We start from the raw sequence: 22,910 nt of genomic DNA, 5'->3' as shown, positions 1-22,910 counted from the left end.
TTGGGTCATTTCAAAACATAAACAATTGACAAAACATATATAATCCAAACACATCAATTTCTAAATACCGGAAACTTTCTTTGATTTTGTTTAAGGCCATACTGCATAGAAGTACCACTGGCTTGTTGATGAAACTGAGCAGAAGAAAGTGAGGAGGTCTCATGATTCATAGAAACTTCCCTCTCGTCTTCGCTTATCGTGTCCAACATTTTCGTTGTACGATGCCTCATTAAACTCACAAATTGGGGTGGTGCAACTTCACTCACAAATCTAGCGATTCTTGAGCTTGCCATTTTAGCTATAGACTTAGGGAGATAAGAGTTTATTGTGTTTTGTTGAATGGTGAATGAATGAGAATATGCCACAAGTAGAATGATGGCTATGCAATTTATAGAGGGATTATAGTTTGTGCAAGTTAGGATACCCCCCTCATATTTAGTGTAAGCCTTTCTAAAACCTTGCATTTCTATTATATGTAACAAAGGTCTCTTTGGTCACATTTAGTCGTTCTCATGAGGTTTTACAAAGTGTGTTTGACAAAGTTAGTTGTAGATCTAAGTTGTTAGTTGTAGTTGACTCGAATTGTTTCGCAAAATTACCAGTTTTGCTATTGGTGGAATTTACTGAGTATGATGATGATGATGATGATGATGATGATGATGATGATGATGATGATGATGATGATGATGATGATGATGATGATGATGATGATGATGATGATGATGATACATTAAGCAATATAGCAATATGTATATGTGTGCGCGCATGTGTTGTTTAATTCATATCATGACATAAGACAATAAAGAATCAAGCAAACAAAACCGTATGGGTGTTTATTTATCATATGAGGATAAGTTTTGGTCTTGGCTATTTAGTTACTATTGAGATGCTATATAATTAAGTAGTTGTATAAAAGCTTATTAATATGACATTTAGTTGGTAGATCTTTATTTACTTGATAAACACAAGTGGAATTATATATTGTTGTTGAAAGTTTATATATTTTAGTAATGTTGATTTATGATCCTATCATAATGTTATATTATGTGTAAACTAATATTTCATTTTTATGGAACCTCCTTGTTATTATGAATTGATATACATATAAAAAAATCATAGGTTATAAAGTTATATATATATACACACACATATTAAAACGAAACATATATCTATATAAAAGATAACAAATATTTTGCCAAGTTTAATATACTAAGGCTATGCGGGGCACAATCGGTAAAGGGGATCGGGGACCAATTTTGCCGATAGGCAAGGTGGCGCCGTTCAATCGGTGAGTGAGAGAGAGGGATGAAACCGGTGGCGGCTCACCGAAGGAGGAGAGGGGAAAGGTGGTGGGGCCAGCCCACTTTCAACCAATCAAAGCTTTTCTTTGTTTTTTTTTTTTTTGAATAAAAAAATAAGGGGAGTTAAGAGGGGAGTGGCGCCATCAAATGGGGGTGTTAGGGGAGTTTAAGAGGGGAGTTGACGTGGCACACGGGGATTGGTTTGGCGTAAGAGAGGGGACTCACCTATTAGGTGAGCACCCCCTTCACCCTAATTTAACTAAATCCCAGTTTCAAAATGTAAGTGATAAAGCTTTATACAAATTTATATAAGTTAGCAAATTTTTGCAAAATAGTTTACATTATAAAACTCTTTTCCTTTTAAAATAAAGCTATTAATACTATTATATTTCTAACAAAAAGATGCTACTTTGAACTATAGATGTGTTCATTAGCCAACTTTTGTAACAAGAAAACATTTCTAATAAGTTGAGGGGAGTTTATTGTATGAAACGAGATGAGATATGTTTGAGGGAACTTGACGTGGCAGTGACTGGATCAGTTTGTCCTAATATTTAAGTTGCATAATTCAGTTTTAACTGTTTGTGGGCTTTTCGCATTAATTGCCCTTTACAAGTGGCTACATATGGATCACCCTTCGAAGATATGAAATCGTCAATAAAAACACGAATGACACGTGGAGAAATACTTATCGTTTATAATTTTCAATCGTCAGGATATTTCATATTTAGGTCAAATAATTATGACATATGGTGTAATGTTAGTTTGTTATAAAAAAATCTATAAATTAGGTACAAACTGCTTTTTGAAAAGAAAATGACATGGCCATATGTATCATATACTCTTAGGTTGCTTGGGGCACCCTCGGGCAATCCTTTTGGTTTGCTCAGGTATTTCGGCATCAGTTTGCTCGGGTTTTACTGTAACACCGCAGCAAAGGTATCATGTAGAGGAATCGGGAAAGTGTTGGTCAATAGTCGTATGTGGTGGCTACAATGACTTGTTAAAGAACATCCATCACCCAAAAGAATACCAACCACACCTTCGTATAGATAAAATTAATATGTATTCAATTCAAATATAATAAAGTTACAATAATACAAAAAAAAAAATTAAGTTGTTAGGTTTATATAAAAAAAAAAAAAAGCGAAGCGGTATGAATGGCCTTGTGATTTCTAGATTTTAAATGTTTTTTGTTTTTTTATATGTATATAACTTTTTTCATTATTTTGAATCAATAAAATTGATGATACTTGCGTTTTTAATAGACAAATTGGAAAATAATAATCCCATCTTTCTAAAATTGGCCGATAATAATCCCAAGTCAGTTATTAGCCAATAATAATCCGACCTCGTCCAACTTTTTTGTAAAATAGTCCGCCGTTAAAATAAGCTCAACGGATTTAAGTGTTTTTCCGAATTACAAACCAATGTTTTAGGGCTTTTGATCAGAACGAGGATACGAGTCGATTGATGTAACACTTACCTCGAAATACTGCCCCCAAACCAAGAAAACGGTGCTTCAATTCGGGTGTTTAACTTCCAATTAACAAAATTCAAGCCATTTCGAACACAATTTCGAGGTAAGTTTTACATCAATCGACTCATATCCTCGTTCTGATCAAAAGCCCTAAAACATCGGTTTGTGATTCGGAAAAACGCTTAACTCCGTTAAGCTTATTTTAACGGCAGACTATTTTACAAAAAAATTGGACGAGGTCGGATTATTATTGGCTAATAACTGACTTGAGATTATTATCGGCCAATTTCAGAAAGATGGGATTATTATTTTCCAATTTGCCTTTTTAATATATAATTTAGTTTTAATTTTAAAAATGAAAAAAAAAATAGGTTCTTTGGGTTGTGTTGTGCCTCTACCGATTTGGGTAATTTTTTCATGATTTGGTTAAAAATAGGTGAATGTTTCTCATTGGTCGATATCATTTGAGTATTTTGTATTTTGGATTATGCCCCTAGTAACGTTAGTTATATATTTAGGTGTTTTCATATTCTTTTAAGGGGCAATTATGTATTTATTCAAACATATTTCGAAGAGTAATTAAAAATGCAATTTATCAAGTTTAGAGGGGATATTAAAGTGCTTAGAATCTCAAGTAACATAATTATAATAATTCGTTTACTTTTTAGCATTTAACATTTCATGTACTCACTTTGAGTTTTGCTAAACGTGTGTGATGATTTCAAACAGTAATCCTGCATTGGAACATAATTAGAGGTTATGGTTTTTACTTGGTATTTAAACGGAACCTAATTAGAGGTTATGGTTTTTACTTGGTATTTCAACACGAATACACACCTTTGTACGAAGAAACTTGTGTTCTATTGATGCATTATTGATTTAAAATTGTTGGATCCTAAATGTGAAAAATCTAAACAAGTTTTCAATAAATAATTTTGTAATATATAAATTTAATTAAAAAGTGATTCATAGTTTAGAATAAGATTATAAAACAAAAGTACTTAAACTAGGTTATCAGATATTACGATATATACCAAAGCGCTTGTAGGCTGTAGCCTAATGGTATCGAGGTGCAAATAATATCACCAAGTGATTGATAGTTGTAGCTCTTTAGCAGACAAATATGTAGATTTAGAAGTAGGATCAAATAGGGTCGTAAACGAATCAAACAACTCGTGAACCCTTCGGCGGAAAGTTCGTCTACATTCGTCCCTTTAATAAATGAATGAACATGAACAAGTAATTTTGTTCGATTAGTTAAATGAACAAACATGAATAGAGATCTTTTTTGTTCAATTGTGTTTGTGAACGTCCGTTCATGTCCGTTTGTTTATGTTGTTCAAGAAAGATTTTTGTACTTTTATTTATTTTATCTAAACTTTTTATATTCTTTAATTTTATATATTTTATTACTCTGACAATTAAAATGGGAAACCCTATTCCCACCAATGAACACTATCGAATATCGACCTCTGTTTCGCGATTGTGGCTTTAAGTTCCAACGTTGCTCCTTTCGTCATTCACCTCTAGCCTGCGTCGCTTTCGTTGATTTTATTTGTGTTGGTTTGTGTTCGTGAACAAGTTCATTTCCTTAAAGAACAAACACGAACATAAAATCTCGTTCGATAAATTTTTATAAAGTGTTCGTAAACATAATTTATTTCCTTTACCTAGTTGCATGATAACTAAATGTTTGGAAGCACAAGGGGATAGATGATATTGTGAAGTGTAATGGAGGTTCTGGGCTGTGGTCACTCAGTCCCCATTCCACTTTCTTCATACAAACCTTCATCATCATCTTCATCTTCTTCATCTCTGCCCACTCATCATCTACCCACAACACGCAGAACAATAATCTTCACAGCAGTGGCCTCCTATCTTCAATTCTCTCCAAATTCCCCAATTCTACCTGCAATCGCCCAACAACTGGATGAAACCCAGCTCGAAGAAGATCGAGTTGTTCGTCTCTTTGAGGTTATTCACTCTCTATGCTTCTTTTAAGCACCTTTCTTTCTATTGGTTTAGTAGCATGTTTCTTTTCAGTTCCTTCAGAATTGCAATTGTCTGTTAGAAAAAAAAAAAATGGGGATTTTGGAAGCAAGCAAATAATTTCCATAAAAGATCTTGTAGCCAAGAGGTTCTAGTGATTTAGGAGTAGGTTTAGATCATGTGTGAGTAATTGAATATAATAGAATTCAACACACGTTTATCCCTTTTGCTTTTGATACGTTTGGTTTGGTTTCCTAGCCCCGAAAGCTGTGGAATTTCTGAACAGGGTTCAATTGTGCATATCAATTTTTCAACCCTAAGACTCAAAGCTTTGTTTTTAGTAGAATCGGCTTTACTATGTGTGAGTTAGTCGTTCTAAAGGATACCTATTTTAGGCATTTCTTGTTCGGCATCATGATTATTATCTTTTGATGTTAATTACTTGCATTTTACATTCATGTAGGAAACATCACCATCTGTGGTTTTCATCAAAGACCTTGAGATCATTAATAACCCAAAAACTTCTGATGAAGTTGTGATGGTGGATGATGAGAAAGCCAAAGTTGAAGGCACAGGTTCAGGCTTTATTTGGGACAAGTTTGGTCACATTGTAAGATATATCATATTTCATTTTCATGCATTTTCTTCTTTTAGCCTATTAATTAATGCTTACTTTTTATGTTTTCTGGTATGATGAATGTACGGCAGGTGACGAATTATCATGTCGTTGAAAAGCTGGCTACGGATCAACTCGGACGACAGATTTGTAAGGTTTTTCTGGTTGACCGATACGGTAACAGTTTATCTAGAGATGGAAAGATTGTTGGTGTTGACCCGTCAAGTGATTTGGCTGTTCTAAAGGTAGGTAGAATTTTAAAGAGAGGGGGGGGGGGGGGGGATAAGAAAATGCACTCATCGGTTGATAATTTGTTCATATTCGTGTTTGCAGGTTGATATTGACGGGATTGAAGTAAAGCCAGTAGATATAGGTAGTGCGCGTACGCTAAACGTGGGTCAGAGCTGCTATGCTATCGGGAATCCTTATGGATATGAGAACACATTAACCACTGGGGTAATAATATTCTAACTTAACCTTCAAAGGGTGACGCAGTGGTAAGCGCCCATTGGTTTATGTCTTTATTTGGCCTCATTGGTTAGCAAATGTATTGGTGAGACGTGAGTTTTCTGGTGACGGGTTTTCACGATTAAAAAAATACTTTTAAAATGTAAATATATATGAGAATATAAATTCCGATAGTGACATAGAACAATATCAGGTAGTCAGTGGGCTAGGTAGGGAGATACCATCACCGAATGGAGGTGCCATTAGAGGAGCCATTCAAACAGATGCCGCTATTAATTCAGGTGAATTTACACATTGTTTGATTCAGTGGCGATATTATATGGTGGTATTATGATATATCATATGGACATTTTGTTGTTACTGTAACGTGCAGGAAATTCAGGTGGACCTTTGCTTGATTCCCATGGCCATGTTATCGGTGTTAATACAGCAACTTTCACTCGAAAAGGTATATGGTTGATGTTCTTAATACTTCATTTATTTTCGACTTCATTGTTATAGTCCATATCAAGTCTGAATTTGAAAACCAATCAGTTTGACCTCAAAAGTCAAACCATACATATATTAGATAAAGTGATTTACAACTCACAGGTTCAAAAACATGTTTGTATAATTTACTGCAGGGAGTGGGATGTCGTCTGGCGTCAACTTTGCAATACCGATCGATACTGTTGTGAAAACCGTACCGTACCTAATTGTTTATGGCACTTCTTACCGCGACAGGTTTTGACAGTTAGTCTACTCCAGAAGACTAACTATTGTATTCTGTAATATGAAATCATTTATAATATTCTTCTGTCAATAACATAACAAAATTTGTATTGTATCTATTGTTTTTCTTTATATATTCCACATAATAGATCGATATGAACATTATGAGCTGTCCCGTAATAAAACCAGTTGTTGCTGAGGATTGATAGTGTATCATCAAATCATCAAATACAAATTAAACATCTCAAACACATATTAAATTACTAGACCTGAAAACCATTGGATACAAAAACAGAGTTCATTAACATGAATTCAGCAATATGTTCCTATAAATCTTTTGGAAAAAAAAAAAAAAAAAAAACAATAAAACATCACAATACATTGTTACCTTTGAGCTTGAAGGGATAGTAACGAGAGTTGTTCATCGATTGAGCAATCCACATGACAAGATGTTCTACAAGCGAACGGGATTAATATGAGACCAAGGCCCCTTTGTTCCATTGGAGAAGGAGAAGATCGTCTGGTACTACGATACTCAACGGCATCTTGGAGAATGATGTTTCCTTGTTTATCCATACAGTAAAACGCCCCCATGAAAAACCGCCCATCGCTTACCCCGACCAACATTCGCCTAAACAGCAGTTTCTTCACATGGGAAATGCTTGATTTGTCCCCAGAAGTTGTTTCTTCTATTGCTTGTATCATGCTCTCCATTTCTGAAAACAAACAAACAGACAGACAAAATGACGCATTTTATCTTAACGCGATAATGGTTTCACTAAAAGTGGTGTCACGTCACCGCCACGTGGGTAGGAGTGTCACACTCACTAAGTAGTGTATTGGTCTCACAAGGGTTCCAATTGTTTTTTAAAGAATGGTCAGGTGGAGGTTTGTGATTGGGTAACAAGATTAAATAAACAAACAAAGTCGCCCACTTGCCCCACGCTCGTGACTCAAACCACACCTTCGCCCATCACGCTCAAGGGGGCGGTCTTTCAGGCTCAGTTAGGGATTTGGTAGCATTACACATAATCTAACAAATTACATATGTAGGCCTATATGTATCTGTAAGCTTTTAGAAACAAAAAAAAATACCCATATCTTTTAATAAAAAAGAAGACTTTTCAAGAAATGTTTTAGATACATTCCTTTTGGCATCAGGCTCATGTTGTTGTGTAGTGTATGCCCATATGTAGGAACACCATAAGTTCAACTTGGCATAGAGGTATGAGCAGAAACAAGAGTGCAAGAAGTCACAAACAATCTATACAACAAAACCCCATTTTGTTCACTCAGGCATATCATCAAACACCTTATGTGCTCTCTAAAATTTCCACATAGCAAGAAGCAATAACTTAATACACCCACTTCAAATTCATATAATATCACTAAACAAAAGCTACGTAGACAGAGTTAGCTAGTAATAGCGTGAATCAATAGATATAGATTAACAAATACGTCAAAATTAGATTGAGAGAATAGCGGATCACCTTAAGCCAAATTAATAATATAAGGGTCGAAAAAGATAACTGTTTTTGCTTAATTCCACCAATCCTGAGACGACTTTCACTGGGTTCTCATTTGATTGTCTTGATCGAATGAAAGTGCTTCTATGGCAATCTTGAAGCCGATTTGGGGGAAGATGACCATGATTCTATTTTAGGTTTAATATTTACAAAAACTGTCCCTCATGTTTTTCAATGTTCATTTTCAGTGCCCTAACTAAACATGTTCCGCTATTGCTTTTTTGTTTCCCCTGATAGAACGGTAACCTAAATCTACATCGTGTGTCTCTACTGGGACTTGAGAACATAAAACGACAGGTTTGTGTTTGACTCTTAACATGTTACGTGTTTTAAACAAGTTAACATGATAAGACCTATTAATGTTCGTGGCTAAACAAGTTAAAAACCCGTTAACATGTGTAAACACCTGTTAAGACATGTTAGTAATTTTAATGTAAAAAAATAGGAAATGGGGTGGGGTTTTGATGTTCGTGATTTAGCAAATCACCAAATACGTTGGTAAGTTTTTTCATGACTTAACAGGTCGTGTTCATGGAACCTATTTATTATCAGGTTTGTGTTTGGACAAACTGACAAGATAAGATTTCGTGTTATGCTCGTGTTTACTTGTTTCGTGTTCGTATCTTAACAGGCCGGGTCTAACATCCAACCCTACTTTAGTGGGATACCATCTTAACACCCTGGTATCATTTAGCTACAGGCCTTTATTACTATTACTCTTGACTATGATTTTTTTAGAGTTCCTTTTTTCTTTACCAAAAGATTTGTTGTAAACCCCCCCCCCCCCCAATCAAGTGGTTGAGGGCTCTACTCCATGGTGGATATCGGTGTAAGTTTAAAAGGTATGTGAGTTAATCTTTTTTTTTTTAAGTTTCATCTCTTTTGTGGTTTTTTCTGGCTTGGATATACATCATGAATTGTATACCTTTTACATTTTGACTCGTAATGGAAATAAAACATGTGAATATGTGGTTCGGGAGATTATTTACAATTAGCATGTTCGACAAAATTTAAAAGTTGAAATCGACTGTAAAGACCCAATATGCCTATAACACGAGACTAATGTGGTGTTTGTTTTTTCAGAAAAATTTCTTCTGGCCTCTTATGTCTGCGCCGCACAGACCTTTAGCTCTGCAGACCGTTTGTTTTCTAGAAGACATTTCATTAAAAAATGTCTTCAAACCTCTGCACGTCCTCTTCCCAACGCAGACATGGTCTAATGTCTCCCCACCTCTTCCAGCCTCTTCCAACCCTCTCTACAGCCATGGATAATCCAACATGAAATCGACGGTAGTTGAAGATCTGGAAATCAAAACGAAAATGAAGATGAAATCGACGGTAGTTGAAGATTTTCCAACCCTCTTTCCAGCCATGGATTCTTCCAACCCGATCTGAAACGACGTCCTGAAGCCGACGGCTGCAACATCGATCTTCCTCATCTGCCTCCTTTGTGATATGGCTACAACATCGATCTTCCTCATCTGTGTCTTTTGGAATACGTTTGCAGATCTGAAATGTTTTCAAGAGAGGGGTTTGGGAGAAGAGAAAGGGAGAATATGTTTGTAGATGTGGGGTTTTAAAAAGAGGTGAGATAATCAAACACTCTTTTTATTACACTCTGCAGACATTTGGTCCACCTCTTCTCGTGCACACGTTTGCAGATGTGGTCCGCAGACTGCAGACCTTTTACATCTGAAAAAACAAACACCACCTAACTAAAGTCATGGATTTTACGTGCTCTTCCTACTTAGACATTTTTTTTGGTTAGCTAAATGGGTTGATTTTGATTACTTAAACTATGTAATGGAACATGTCTATAAGACAAACCGAATGCCGTACCGATTATGGCGGTATGATATTGGTAATAAAAAAAACTGAATCCCACTAGTAACAAAACCGAAAACCTTTAAGATAATACTGGTTCTGTTGTTGTTTGGTCAAAATCAGTTTGGTACGTCATCACGTCGTTGATTCACGTAAAAAGCCGCTCATTGAGCTTAATATTATTTTTTTATAGTTTTGTTGGGCCTATGGGGCCTGGCCACTCTGTAAGGCTTTATCCGTCTATGTCAATTAAGATCATTGGCGGACCTACCTTTACGGGTGCTTTACGGGTGGGTGGGCGGGCGGGCGCATCCATTAAAAAAAAAATAGTGTATTTTTTTTGGCAAAAAACCCGATTGCACCATTTGAAAATATGGCTGAACCCTTCATTTGCACTCCCATAAAAAAAATTCATGGGTCCGCCACTAATTAAGATTATAATTGTTATACTTTTTATACTTCGTTTTGAAAACAATGGTATATGCAACGTTATGATCTTATTCCTGAGTAAAAAAAAATAGAGAGTTCACTATTAAAATACAAGCAAACTTTTACATAGTCTCTTTGATAATATGCTTCTAGTGTTGCATTAAAATCGAATTCCTTGGCCCAGTAAATAAATTCAGGAAGCAACAATAGGCTAAGTTTACATGGGCCTCTTTATAAGCCAGGAATTTACGGGGTTTATAGTGGGCTAGATTATTTATTCTTAAACCTTACATGTACAAAGGACATGTACAGTAGCTTTCCCCCTTTTTTTAATATTAATATTATAAAATTTTAGTTATTAGCTTTAAAAATAATATATTAGGTTTTTTTAGAAAGTTAGTCTAGATTAGTCTCTTCTTTACCACGTTTAAATCTAAAGTTTAGGGGTTAAGTTTAGGTTGTACACGTATCTTCTCCTTGTGTTGCCACCACTCTCTTTCATTATCAAAATCTGCCTCTTATTTCTTTAAAAAAGAATGTGTCTTCATCTTCTCCTTGCTATCATCCGTTCACCATCTTCACCAGAGGCTTTTATGGTAAGTAAAAGTTCCATCTTTAGTATTGAATTGTCGTATTTTTGTTATGCAATTGTCGAAATTCTTGTCAGTTGTCTTCAATTCTTGTAGGTGATGTTGTGTTGTTTTTAGGTTTTTCACTTGTGCTCTTTATGATGGGTTTAATTTCTAAATTGCTCTTATACTAATATGTAATTCAAACTGAAGCTTTAAATTCTTATGAAAACTGTGATGTATTTTATAATTTTAAAGTACATTTGGAACAAATTGAAGACATGGAGTTGTTGATGCCTTTTTTCAATTTTCCCCCTTCCTGTACACCAATTTTTTATCCTAATTTAAGGAGAATATAGAAAATAGAGAGCTCTAGCTCATTGGTTAAGGTTTGTTTATTAAACTATACCCACTCAAGTCATCAAGTTTGAGCTCTAGCTAGCATCACCAAACAATTTAGGGGTTGTTTGTTGGTGAACTGGATTTGTTTGATTCAGGGAGTTCATTTCCAGAAAAGATTTCTTTTTCCTCTTCAAGAGAAGCAAAATATTAATGTATATTTATGTTTTTTACAAGGGTTTTAACATGTTGTACAATAGGGTATGCACTCTTGCTTGCATTGCTTGCAAGCTTACATATGTCTTTAGGAATATCTGTCAAACCTTCACCATTTCCATTTGTGTTTGGGTGGTGCTACACCTGCCCAATAGTTTTGATGTTTTGTGTATTTTATGGCTATAAAATAAAATTTCGTGTGACAACACTAACGTATAAATATTCTTTAAAAATATTATTATCACATCGGTTTGGGATGGTACCGATACTTGGTATAGCAATCGAAAAAAAATATGCCAAAGAAGATATCGACGTGTCTTTTGCAACGATCCAAATCGTAAAGAAAAATAATTTATATTGGACGGTATCGGTGTGACACGCTAAACCGTCGAAAAAGTTAACGTTTTAAAAAGCACAATAAAGCTCTATAAAAATAATATTTTGACGGTATAGATTCGAGTTATTTTAAGTTTCGACGCTGCTGTAACGCACGACGGGTCAATATACCAGTTATTATCATTTGATGGAAGTCTTTTGTTTTTTTAAATGGTAGCTTATTTTGGCTAACTATTAATTCAACTTCAGCATACTTGAGCCTATAAAAACAAAATCCCAGCCTTACAATCGTAAACCGGAAGTGAAGTAAAAATTGTTCGTTGATACTTGATTTTAGAACTGGGCCTAGCCCGGTTTACGATTGTAAGGCTGGGATTTTGTTTTTATAGGCTCGAGTATGCTGAAGTTGAATTAATAGTTAGCCAAAATAAGCTACCATTTAAAAAAACAAAAGACTTCCATCAAATTATAATAACTGGTATATTGACCCGTCGTGCGTTACAGCAGCGTCGAAACTTAAAATAACTCGAATCTATACCGTCAAAATATTATTTTTATAGAGCTTTATTGTGCTTTTTAAAACGTTAACTTTTTCGACGGTTTAGCGTGTCACACCGATACCGTCCAATATAAATTATTTTTCTTTACGATTTGGATCGTTGCAAAAGACACGTCGATATCTTCTTTGGCATATTTTTTTCGACTGCTATACCAAGTACCGATGTGATACCAGTAGAAACCCCGCTGCAATAATCAGCACGATCGGGACAGGTTACTTTGTGTAGTGGCTGGGATCATTTCAAGCTTTCTTAACTGTGACAGCTTGCTTGTATTTCGCCACAGCCATATTTTGGAACCTTTTTGCTACTGGCGAATGCGTCTTTTAGGTTTGTATAGAAAAGAGATCTAAAGGGGACCCCAAAACATAATATGCAGAAATTGCGTTTTATAGATAGGGAGATCAAGTTTAGTGATTTTTTGTTGTATAAACTGTGTTGAGATCAAGGTTTGAGTGTTGTAGGTTAAAAAAAGAGGGGGAGATTTTTTCAATGTTGTGCAAATGTAAGTTATATAATGGGGCCTTGGAAAGAGTATTTGTTTGCTTTTTGTCTCATGATGTAAAATAATTTTGAGCATCACAAAATAGAAGCTATATTTTTATAGAGTTAATTATATGGTTGGTCTATGTGATATATTAATATCAGTATTTTGGTTTCAATACATATTTATTGGAAAGTACACTGCAGGGTTTTGAGGCGGTGCTTTATGAACATCTGGGTCAAATTTAGGGTCTCTAGGGGGCTGATTTGTAATAAAAAAAAGGGATGACGGAACTATGAATGATTTACCTGAAAAAAAGCTGATATATAAACTGCAGCTTTTAGTATGTAGTGATTATGCTTTTTAACTTCTTGTAAGGGTCTGTTGCTTTATGTGATTCGTGTTGCTGTCTTTTTTTTAAGCGTCTTATTTGTGGGGCGTTTTAAAACTATGTTGAAGGCTTGGTTCGAGTATGTTTTGTGAGTTTTTTTTCTATATTTTCCCAATTTTATAGCCTGTCCACCTGTGTTTAGGAGGATGACATATGCTTCTTCGTCTATTAAAGAGTTTTTTTTTCATAAATTGCTTCACGGGTTTTCTTTATGAAAGAGTTGTAAAGCTTGCCCTTCTCATTCATTATTAGTAATATTTATAGATTATATAGTTCTCCTATTTTGGTTGTTTTGCACTCTTCTGACTATTAATTATTCAACTCGGTTATGGTAGTTCCCTTTTTATTTTATTAGTATCTAAAAAGAAAACATAATTCCTCTTAACAGCCCGAATCAAATATCTATTTAAGGAGTTTGGTAGTGTTTTGTGAAATTTCATATTACATGATGCTCTTTGTAATGTTAAGTTATTAAAACATCTTTTACTTTAAATGATTCATAAGTTTGTATCAGCTCATGAGTTTCTACAAGTTTTAACCTTTAACATCAAAGTTTTACAATAACTTCATTTATTTTACTAATAATGAAAGAACCGGTGTTTATTTCAAATTAACAACTGAATTTGTATGTTAGGTTACTTTCAGTTGAAATAATTATCGTTTATTATCTTTGTGTCTTACATATTGTTTTGTTTATTATCTTTTAGGGTATTGGGAAGTAGTGTCTCAACTGTTTTCAGGCTACAGCAAAGGTAACGTGCCGTGTTAGATAGATTCTTCTTTTAAAGTTGTTTTCCTAATTATTTGTTATATTCTTAATATCAACGTTTGTGGATCTATAAGTTAAAAAAAATTCATAGATTATGCGTTTAATTTGCCACTTTAGTTAGTTTTGTAACGGGTAAAAAAGTTGGTTTGTGTCTAGATTAGTATTAGGTAGTTGTAGATAGATCGAGGAGGTATGAAGGAAGTTGGCAAACCTTCTTCTAATAAAGGGCATCATGCTGGTAATGCTGCTACTTCTTCTACTAAAAGACGTCATTCTACTACTGCTGCTTTTTCTAATAGAAGTCCTGGTGCTTCTGTTGCTGCTGATCTTTCATGTGGCTATTCGTCACCTACCTTAGATGAGGTTGCTCAGTTACAATGTTTATCAGGTAAGCGTTTATCTGTTCTTGCAAAAAGAGCCCGTACCAATCCATCTAATATTCAAACGACATGTTCATCAAGTGGTCAAACCTCAGTTTTATCAGAAGAACACATTCCTATATCTTCTTTATATGTTGACTTTGGAGATTGCACACAGGTTTGTGAGTATTGTCATTCTAGATTTTGGTTTGAAGAACGTCTTAGCTCTTCTTCTAATGCCCATGCTCCAAAATACAACCGTTGTTGTAAAGCTGGTCGGGTTAGGATATCGTACCCGTTAGAACCTCCTAATAGTCTAAAACAACTTTTTGATAATTCTCGGTTTCTTGATAATATTCGAGTGTATAATTCAATGTTTGCTATGACTTCTTTTGGAGCAACTATTGATGAATCTATAAACTTATCATCGGGTCCTTATGTTTTTAAAATAAGCGGTCAAGTATGTCATCGGATAGGTTCATTTTTCCCATCTCCTGGTGAGCGCCCACGATTTTTACAGATGTATGTCTATGATACTCAACATGAGCTTTCTAATAGGCTCTCTTTGTTTGGCGATCATGGGTCTTCATCTTTGGATCCCGAGATTGTTAGGCTTTTAGTTTCAGTATTAGATGAAAATAACAAGTTAGTAAAGCTTTTAAGAACTGCTCGAGAACTTTGTAATTCAACGGAAGTACCTGAATTTGCTATTTGTTTATATAGTAGCGTTAAGGAGGTTTGTTACGATAGGCCCGCTGCTGGTGTCATTGGTACTATAATTTATGACAACCAACCACGGGCATCTGCTTTTGATATAGTAATTCATATGAAAAATGGTGTTGTTGAGAGGGTTAGTAAGTTACATTCGCTTTATATGTCGTTACAATATCCTTTACTATTCCCTTACGGTGAACAAGGATGGAATCCAAATCTACATTTTGTTAATGATGACCTTTCACGTATTACTATGGACATGTTCTATAGCTACCAGATTCATGATCGCTTTAGTACATACACACTTTTGCTTAGAGGTGGTCGTCTATTTCAACAATACTTGGTCGATGCGTACGTTTCTATTGAACAAAATAGGCTTGACTATATAGCATCTCATCAAGATATGCTTAGGACTGAATATTTACAAGGCATCCATGATGCATTGTTACGCGGAGATACAAGTGGACATGACATTGGAAAGCGGACTATTTTGCCTACATCTTTCACTGGTGGTCCACGTTATATGTATAAGCATTATCAAGATGCGCTTGCTATCTGTCGTGTTTATGGAAATCCTCAATATTTCATAACATTTACCTGCAACGTTAAATGGCCAGAAATTACGAGATACCTGGCTGAAATTCCTTCTTTAAAGGCACATGATAGACCCGATATCATTGTCAGAGTTTTCAAAATGAAAGTTAATGCTTTTCTCAAACATTTAAGATCTGGAGTCCCTTTTGGTGAAGTTGTTGCAGGTTGTCTTAGCTGCAACTACTTTTATCATTATTGAAATCTTAGTTTATAACTTAAGAGTAGTGACCGTTATCTTTTCCCCTCTCAGATCTTTACACAATAGAGTTTCAAAAAAGAGGTCTTCCTCATTGCCATACCCTCTTATGGGTGAAGTCAGATAACAAAATTCAAACTGCCAGTGACGTGGACAAGTATATTTCGGCAGAGATCCCTGATCCTTCTTTAGAGCCGGTTCTTTATAAGATCGTCACCAATCTGCTTTTGCATGGTCCTTGTGGGCTTCCCAAACCTAATGCACCTTGCATGGTCAATAATAGTTGTTCAAAACACTTTCCAAAGAATTATGAAAATGAAACTATTATTGATGAACAAGGGTACGTGCATTACAAAAGAAGGATGAATGGTTTCTCTGTGGTTAAAAATGGAGTTACATTAGATAATGCGTTTGTTGTACCTTACAACAGAGATTTACTTCTCCGTTTCCAAGCGCATATCAATGTTGAATGTTGTGGTTGGAATATGGTCATCAAGTACTTATTTAAGTACATATCTAAAGGAGCTGACCGTGTTCGGTTTACAATAACAAAAACGCCATTAACTGTTATTGACAATCCGCATGGATCCAATCGTCCAATAGACGAAATAAAAAACTTTGTGGATGGCCGGTTTATTTGTCCCCATGAAGCCACATGGAGAATTTTTGAATTTCCAATTCATAGTAGGGATCCAGCAGTACAAGTATTAGCTGTTCATTTAGAAAATATGCAAAATGTAACTTTCCGAGATTCACAACGTTTGCAAAATGTTATAGACAATCAAGCGGCAAAGAAAACAACTCTTACGGAATGGCTAGCCAATAATATAGCTGATGACACAGGACGACATTTAACGTATGTTGATTATTTATCAGAATATAGATGGATTCCAGCAGGAAAGTGTTGGGTGCGTAGGAGTACAAATAGAAGACCTTCTATATGAAGACTTATATACGTTCATCCTTCAAGTGGCGAGACTTATTATTTGCGAATGTTATTAGCTCAGCAGCGTGGCTGTAAAACATTCAGCGACATACGCACCATTGGGAATGAGGTATTCCCAACTTATCGTAGTGCATGTGATAAATTAGGACTGCTTGAAAATGACCAAGAATGGACATATGCGTTTGTTGAAGCATCAATCTGGGCAACTTCAAAAGAATTACGTGCATTGTTTACCCACATGTTGTTGTTTTCCAATATCTCCAACCCATTAGATTTTTGGAAAACTCATTGGCGTTTGATGGGTGATGATGTTACGTTGAATGTGGGTCACTCAATAGGCTTTGCGCCAAAGAATTTAAGTGACAGCGACATCCAACAGTATATTCTCTATGAAATTGAACTTCTGCTTAATTCAAGTGCGAGCCCATCGTCGCTTGCTAAGTTTGGGCTGCCTATGCCACGCTTGGAGTTGTTATCTGTCTTAAAAAATCGGCTTTTGATGGAAGAGAAGGATTATGATACATCAAAATTAGCCTCTGAACATGAGCTTCTAAAAAACGCACTCCATGGCAGCCAACTAGAAATCTACGACTTAGTTATGAAGTCGAATTTCAAAAATAAACAACTCCTACTTTTTGTTTATGGGCATGGTGGCACCGGAAAAACATACTTATGGACAACCATTATTTGTGCATTAAGGGCGTCAAAAAAAATAGTACTAGCGGTTGCAGCCTCGGGTATTGCCTCTTTGTTACTACCATCAGGAAGAACGACTCACTCTAGATTCAAAATTCCTTTAGACCTGACTGATGACTCAATTTGTTATGTCAAAAAGAATACCCAGCTTGATCAACTTTTAATTGAAACATCTCTTATAATATGGGATGAGGCACCTATGAGTGACCGTAGATGCTTTGAGTCATTAGACAAAACTCTTAAAGACATACTAGATAACTCATGTGATCCTTTCGGTGGTAAGTCGGTGCTACTTGGCGGCGACTTTAGGCAAACACTTCCTGTTAAAATAAAAGCTTCAAAATTTGATATTATAAACTCATCTTTGCCTAAATCCTATCTATGGCCTCACTTCAAAGTCGTAAAGTTATTAGAAAATATGCGTTTACATCGACCAAATTTAACTACTCAAGAGAAGGCTGACATCAGATGGTTTTCATCATGGTTACTTGAAGTTGGAAACGGTACAGTAGGTACTCCGGTGGCAAAAAAAGAGGTGGACATTAAAGTATTACACATTCCACAACAGTTTCTCCTACCTACTGGAAAAGATTCTCTAGCTGATTTGATTCGATTCATCTACGATGCTGATACACTTAGCCATCCATCGCTCGCAAAATTTTCTGACAAGGCAATCGTTTGTCCTAAAAACAAAACCGCTGATGAAATCAATGACTTAGTACTTAGTATGTGTGATGGCACTTCTACTACATATTTAAGTTCCGATTCTATGACTCCTCATATGAACGATAAAGGCGACACTGAAATGCTTTATCCGATTGAATATATTAACATGTTAAATTTCAATGGCTTTCCTCCACGTCGGTTAGATTTAAAACCTAATACTCCAATTATATTGCTAAGAAATATTAATCAAGCAGCAGGCCTTTGTAATGGCACTAGGTTGTTACTATCTAGATTACTCCCACGGATTATAGAAGCACAAGTTATTACAGGAATAGCTTCTGGACATCGTGTTTACATACCGCGGATCAATTTTGTAAAAAAAGATCAAGAGTTGCCTTTTATTTTCAAAAGAAAACAATTCCCAATTAAGGTTTGTTATGCTATGACGATAAATAAAAGCCAAGGACAATCACTAAATAAAATAGGCATTTATTTACCAGAGTCGGTTTTTAGTCATGGACAACTATATGTAGCTTTATCTAGAGCCACTTCAATAAATGCCTTAAAAGTCCTTATAGTTCCAGAAGAAGGCACCGACTCAACAAAAACAAAGAATATTGTTTTCTTTGACTTTCTAAATGCAATTTGTCCCACACAGGTAGAAATATATATAAATACACAAACGCACACACATCCACATCCATTTTTTTCATGTGTTCTTTATATATATAATTCTACATTTAACTTTTACATATATTACTTAAAATTGTTGTATATACTAACCGTGGATTAATACATTGCTTTACAAGATACACTCAATGGCTGTTAGGAATATCTCTGATGTAAACCCAAATGACAATGCAGCTCCCTTAGAGGTTAGGGTGATCAGAACTTGGCAACCATTCTTATTTCAGAATGAACACTGCTACCTGTTTGTTGACAGCAGGGTGAGCACTATTTACTATCTTTTCTAATAACTAGGATTTGTTCTCTTATTTCCTTTTAAAATTGAAAATGTTTGAACACCCATAACTAAGCATAAATTATAGAATCCTTATTTTTTGTATCAGCTTACATATATATTAAATTTTAATTTTAGGGTGATGCCATTGAAGCTTATGGTAATAGGCGTGACAAAGCTTTATTTGAATCCAAATTCAGCGTTGGCTTATGTTATCGCATCAGTAAGTACCTGTCAAAGAAAGCACGCAATAGTCATAATGTTGTGCCTTCCAATGCCACAATACATCTAGGCAGAAGCACGATTTTCGAACCAATCGTTGGCGTCGACATCCCGCATCAATACTTTAACTTTATGCCATATGAGAGTTTACGTGCCCGTGAGAACATGCACTTTCTGTTGACAGGTATACTGATTATATATGTCTAACAAAGTACAAGTTATCACAACATCCATACATACTTTTCCTGTTGAAATTTATCTAACTAGATACAATCTACAGACTACATTGGCCGGTTTGATCGATTTACAAGTGACACTAGGACAACCTCTGGAAAAAGACTTATGAAGTTTCTTCTTGAGGATGCTAAGTGTGTATTGTCACTCATTTTATATTTCTAAATTGAGACATCTATATACTAAATACATAATGACAACCTACATTATATTTCAGTGAAAGGTTCATTGAGGTAGCACTGTGGGAAGAAATCGCTGATGCCGTTGACAAAGAAGCCTTGGTAAACACGCCATTTCCATGTATTGTCGCTGTGACATCTATGAAGGTACTGAGGTTTAAGAATCTTCAGCTCGCATCAACAGCAGCCACTCATTTATATGGAAATCCTACCATTCAAGACGTGTCTGATTTAGCTAACAGGTAAAACATAAAGTTAATTTGAAACAAAACACTTTATAAGTTACAGTCTTTTAAATTAAATAGAGTTTAACTGATAATCCAATCTCCAAATAGTTAACATGAAACCAACACTATATGGTTAATTATTAATAATTCATCCTTAATTTCCTTAATATCTTAGTAAGTGGAAAAATATATATTTAATATGTTGTAACAACAAAGTATTGACATAAACAATGTAACTAATCTATTATAAATGGTGTTTACACAGGTTTAGGGAGAGATATGCTGGCATCAACATGGATGACCGATACACGCTGCCTATTGCAAACATTCTTGCAAAGAACCCAGTTGATTACATGGTACATTTCATTACATTGCTAAAATAAACCTACTCTTTTTTCTTAACAACCAATAATAGAGACCCTGTCTTTACTATTGAACACAGGAAGTAAAATTTTCCTGCATAGCATCCATCGTTAGTTACAACCCACGACGTTCATGGTTTTACAAAGGATGTACCGTTTGTAAGAAAAAGCTTGGCTCTCGAGAAGATGCGTTAATCTGCGATGACCATCATGACGCGCCACAACCAAAGTATTTGTAAGTCCAATAACAAAGTTTTTTTTTTTTTTTTTTTTGTAAAAAAAAAATCTTTCTTCCAATTGATTGTAAAAAATACAATTGCATATATAATACATGTGGCCCTAAAATATATAGTATTATATAGGTCATCTATTAAAAATATGCATATATATCTCAACATACTTATGTTTTAAGAATGGTTAATAGTTCATTGCACCTATTGTTTCTGTTACATTAGTTTTCATTTACATATTACTGAAAAAGATGCGTTTACGTCTAAATGGTAGGTACTGCATCAACTGCACAATCGCAGATAGTACAGGAAATGCCACTGTGACAATATTTGACATACCCTTTCAGTCGGTCATAAAAATCCCGTGCAATGAGCTGGTCATACAATAGGGGTACACAGATTCAATGACAACGCCCGACGTGTTTTCTAAACTTTTAGGTGTTTCACACATGTTCAAGCTTCAATTTAATGATCGAGCGCACACAGGTTTTACACAATTTGTTGCAAATGAAGTACTTGAATATGTTCCTGTCATGAATGAAGTTGCTGTAAATGAAGTTGTTGTGAATCCTACTATTACTGAAGTATCTGATCCAGCTGATGTTGAAAACCAGCATGCAACTCAACCTTTGGAAAATCCACCAACTAATGTTGCTCTAGAAACAACAGTCAAGCAAGTTCCATTTACCCCTGTGACTCCAGCGAAGATTAAGCGACAGTTGTTTGCTCTTTCAGGTGATTAAATCAAATCATTCATCTTAAAAACGCTACTACAATATGCAATATTCTAACATACTATTCAATACGCTTACAGGTGAAGGTTCTAACAAAGCACCCAAAACTGATGCACCTTGACAAGTCACTACCTTGGATGTGAATGGAGTGATATAACATGCAGGCTATCCTTTTGAAGTTGTCTATATACAGAGCAGCCTTTTGGGAACACCTTTTTTGCAACCTAAATTAAACCTTTCTAGAATACTAATGAAGAAAGGTTTTGCTGCTCTTAGGAACATAGACATCAAAATACTTTTGTACTCACTCCATCTACATGTAACTAATTAGGTTCAAAAAAACTTTATGTAGTTTAACTGTTAACCGTAATGTTACTATGCAGTTTATCTTTATATCAGTATTTTGCTACAAATTGCACCCATCTTCCTTCTCATCTTGATATTGGTATTTTGATATAAACTACACTCATCTTGCTTCTAATCTCTCTTACCGGACACCCCGCCGCGAAGCGCGGGTGTCTCTCCTAGTTAATTACAATTTTCACATGGATTAGGGTTATGAACTTATGAAGGGATTGAAGTTTAACTCGGAAGATTTACACATCCTTTGGCAATGTTCCAGGTTAGTTTTTGCATATTATTATTGTTATTTTTCTTCAATCTCCATAAATTTACATTATCCGTCATGTCAACCATATGATTTTTATACAACGTTTAGGTAAAAGTTATGCTTTTGATCTTGTGGCTTGTAGATACAGACACACATTATGGTAGTTTGTATACTATTCAGGGGCGGATCTACATGTTAAGCAATGGGTTCACACGAACCCATCGAGTTTCAAGATTTTAGTAGAAAACATATATAAAAAATCTGGGCGAACCCATAAATAATTTATGAGATGAACCCATAAACAAAGTTGAGGAGTGTTACGGTGGCAAAGAAACTGTGTATTACTCAAGAGGTTCCTTGTTCGATTCTATTTGGTGTCATTTGTATGTTTTTTTTCTTCACCAAATACCTTGGCGATTTCCAGTTTGGGGTAGGGATTCCGTGTGGGGCTGAGGCCGTTCTTTATAGTGCGAACAGGTTCCTTAATCAGTACCATCAAGATGGGTCTCTTGCTATGCTTACTGTTGATTTTTCGAACGCTTTTAATTTGGTTGATAGGACAGCCCTACTGCACGAGGTAAGGAAAAGGTGTCCTTCTATTTCTACGTGGGTCAATTTTTTATATGGTCAACCAGCTAGATTATATGTGCGGGATGAGTTTATTTGGTCTACTACTGGCGTTCAGCAAGGGGACCCCTTGGGGCCCCTCCTTTTTGCCCTTGTTCTACACCCCCTTGTTCACCGAATAAGGGATCGCTGCAAACTTCTATTTCACGCTGGTACCTAAATGACGGAACGCTTATTGGAGATGCCACCCAAGTGGCTAATGCTTTAGATATCATCAGAGCTGAGGGTCCTTCCTTAGGGCTTCAGCTTAATATAAAGAAAACTGAAGTTTTCTGGCCAACCTGCAATGGCGTAAAGGTTCAGGAGGGCTTATTCACTCGGGGGATTGGGAGGCCGGTGCTGGGTGTG

At 35.5% G+C, this 22,910-nt stretch overlaps 3 protein-coding genes across 3 annotated transcripts; 2 read left to right on the top strand and 1 right to left on the bottom strand.

Moving 5' to 3' along the window:
* The first annotated feature begins 4,457 nt into the window (after positions 1–4,457).
* On the top strand, positions 4,458–6,926 carry LOC110937154 (protease Do-like 5, chloroplastic). The gene is made up of 7 exons (XM_022179565.2): positions 4,458–4,755; positions 5,234–5,380; positions 5,479–5,631; positions 5,720–5,842; positions 6,048–6,135; positions 6,228–6,302; positions 6,478–6,926. Exons 1-7 carry the CDS (start codon positions 4,513–4,515, stop codon positions 6,582–6,584), a joined length of 936 nt encoding a protein of 311 aa, XP_022035257.1. The 5' UTR covers positions 4,458–4,512; the 3' UTR covers positions 6,585–6,926.
* LOC110937155 lies at positions 6,806–8,209 on the bottom strand. Its single transcript, XM_022179566.2, has 2 exons — positions 8,056–8,209; positions 6,806–7,281 (listed from the first exon to the last, which is right to left on the bottom strand). The coding sequence occupies exon 2, from the start codon at positions 7,277–7,279 to the stop codon at positions 6,950–6,952; it is 330 nt and encodes a 109-aa protein (XP_022035258.1). The 5' UTR covers positions 7,280–7,281; positions 8,056–8,209; the 3' UTR covers positions 6,806–6,949.
* A 2,579-nt stretch (positions 8,210–10,788) lies between these two features.
* On the top strand, positions 10,789–21,738 carry LOC110937153. The gene is made up of 10 exons (XM_022179564.2): positions 10,789–10,940; positions 13,944–13,988; positions 18,985–19,123; positions 19,276–19,543; positions 19,640–19,727; positions 19,811–20,014; positions 20,265–20,355; positions 20,442–20,596; positions 20,866–21,326; positions 21,406–21,738. Exons 3-9 carry the CDS (start codon positions 18,995–18,997, stop codon positions 20,978–20,980), a joined length of 1,050 nt encoding a protein of 349 aa, XP_022035256.1. The 5' UTR covers positions 10,789–10,940; positions 13,944–13,988; positions 18,985–18,994; the 3' UTR covers positions 20,981–21,326; positions 21,406–21,738.
* The last annotated feature ends 1,172 nt before the right edge of the window (positions 21,739–22,910 follow it).

Source organism: Helianthus annuus, chromosome 4 (genome assembly GCF_002127325.2).
Source record: "Helianthus annuus cultivar XRQ/B chromosome 4, HanXRQr2.0-SUNRISE, whole genome shotgun sequence".
Classification (NCBI taxonomy): domain Eukaryota; kingdom Viridiplantae; phylum Streptophyta; class Magnoliopsida; order Asterales; family Asteraceae; genus Helianthus; species Helianthus annuus.
This window is presented reverse-complemented; position numbering and strand designations above follow the sequence as displayed.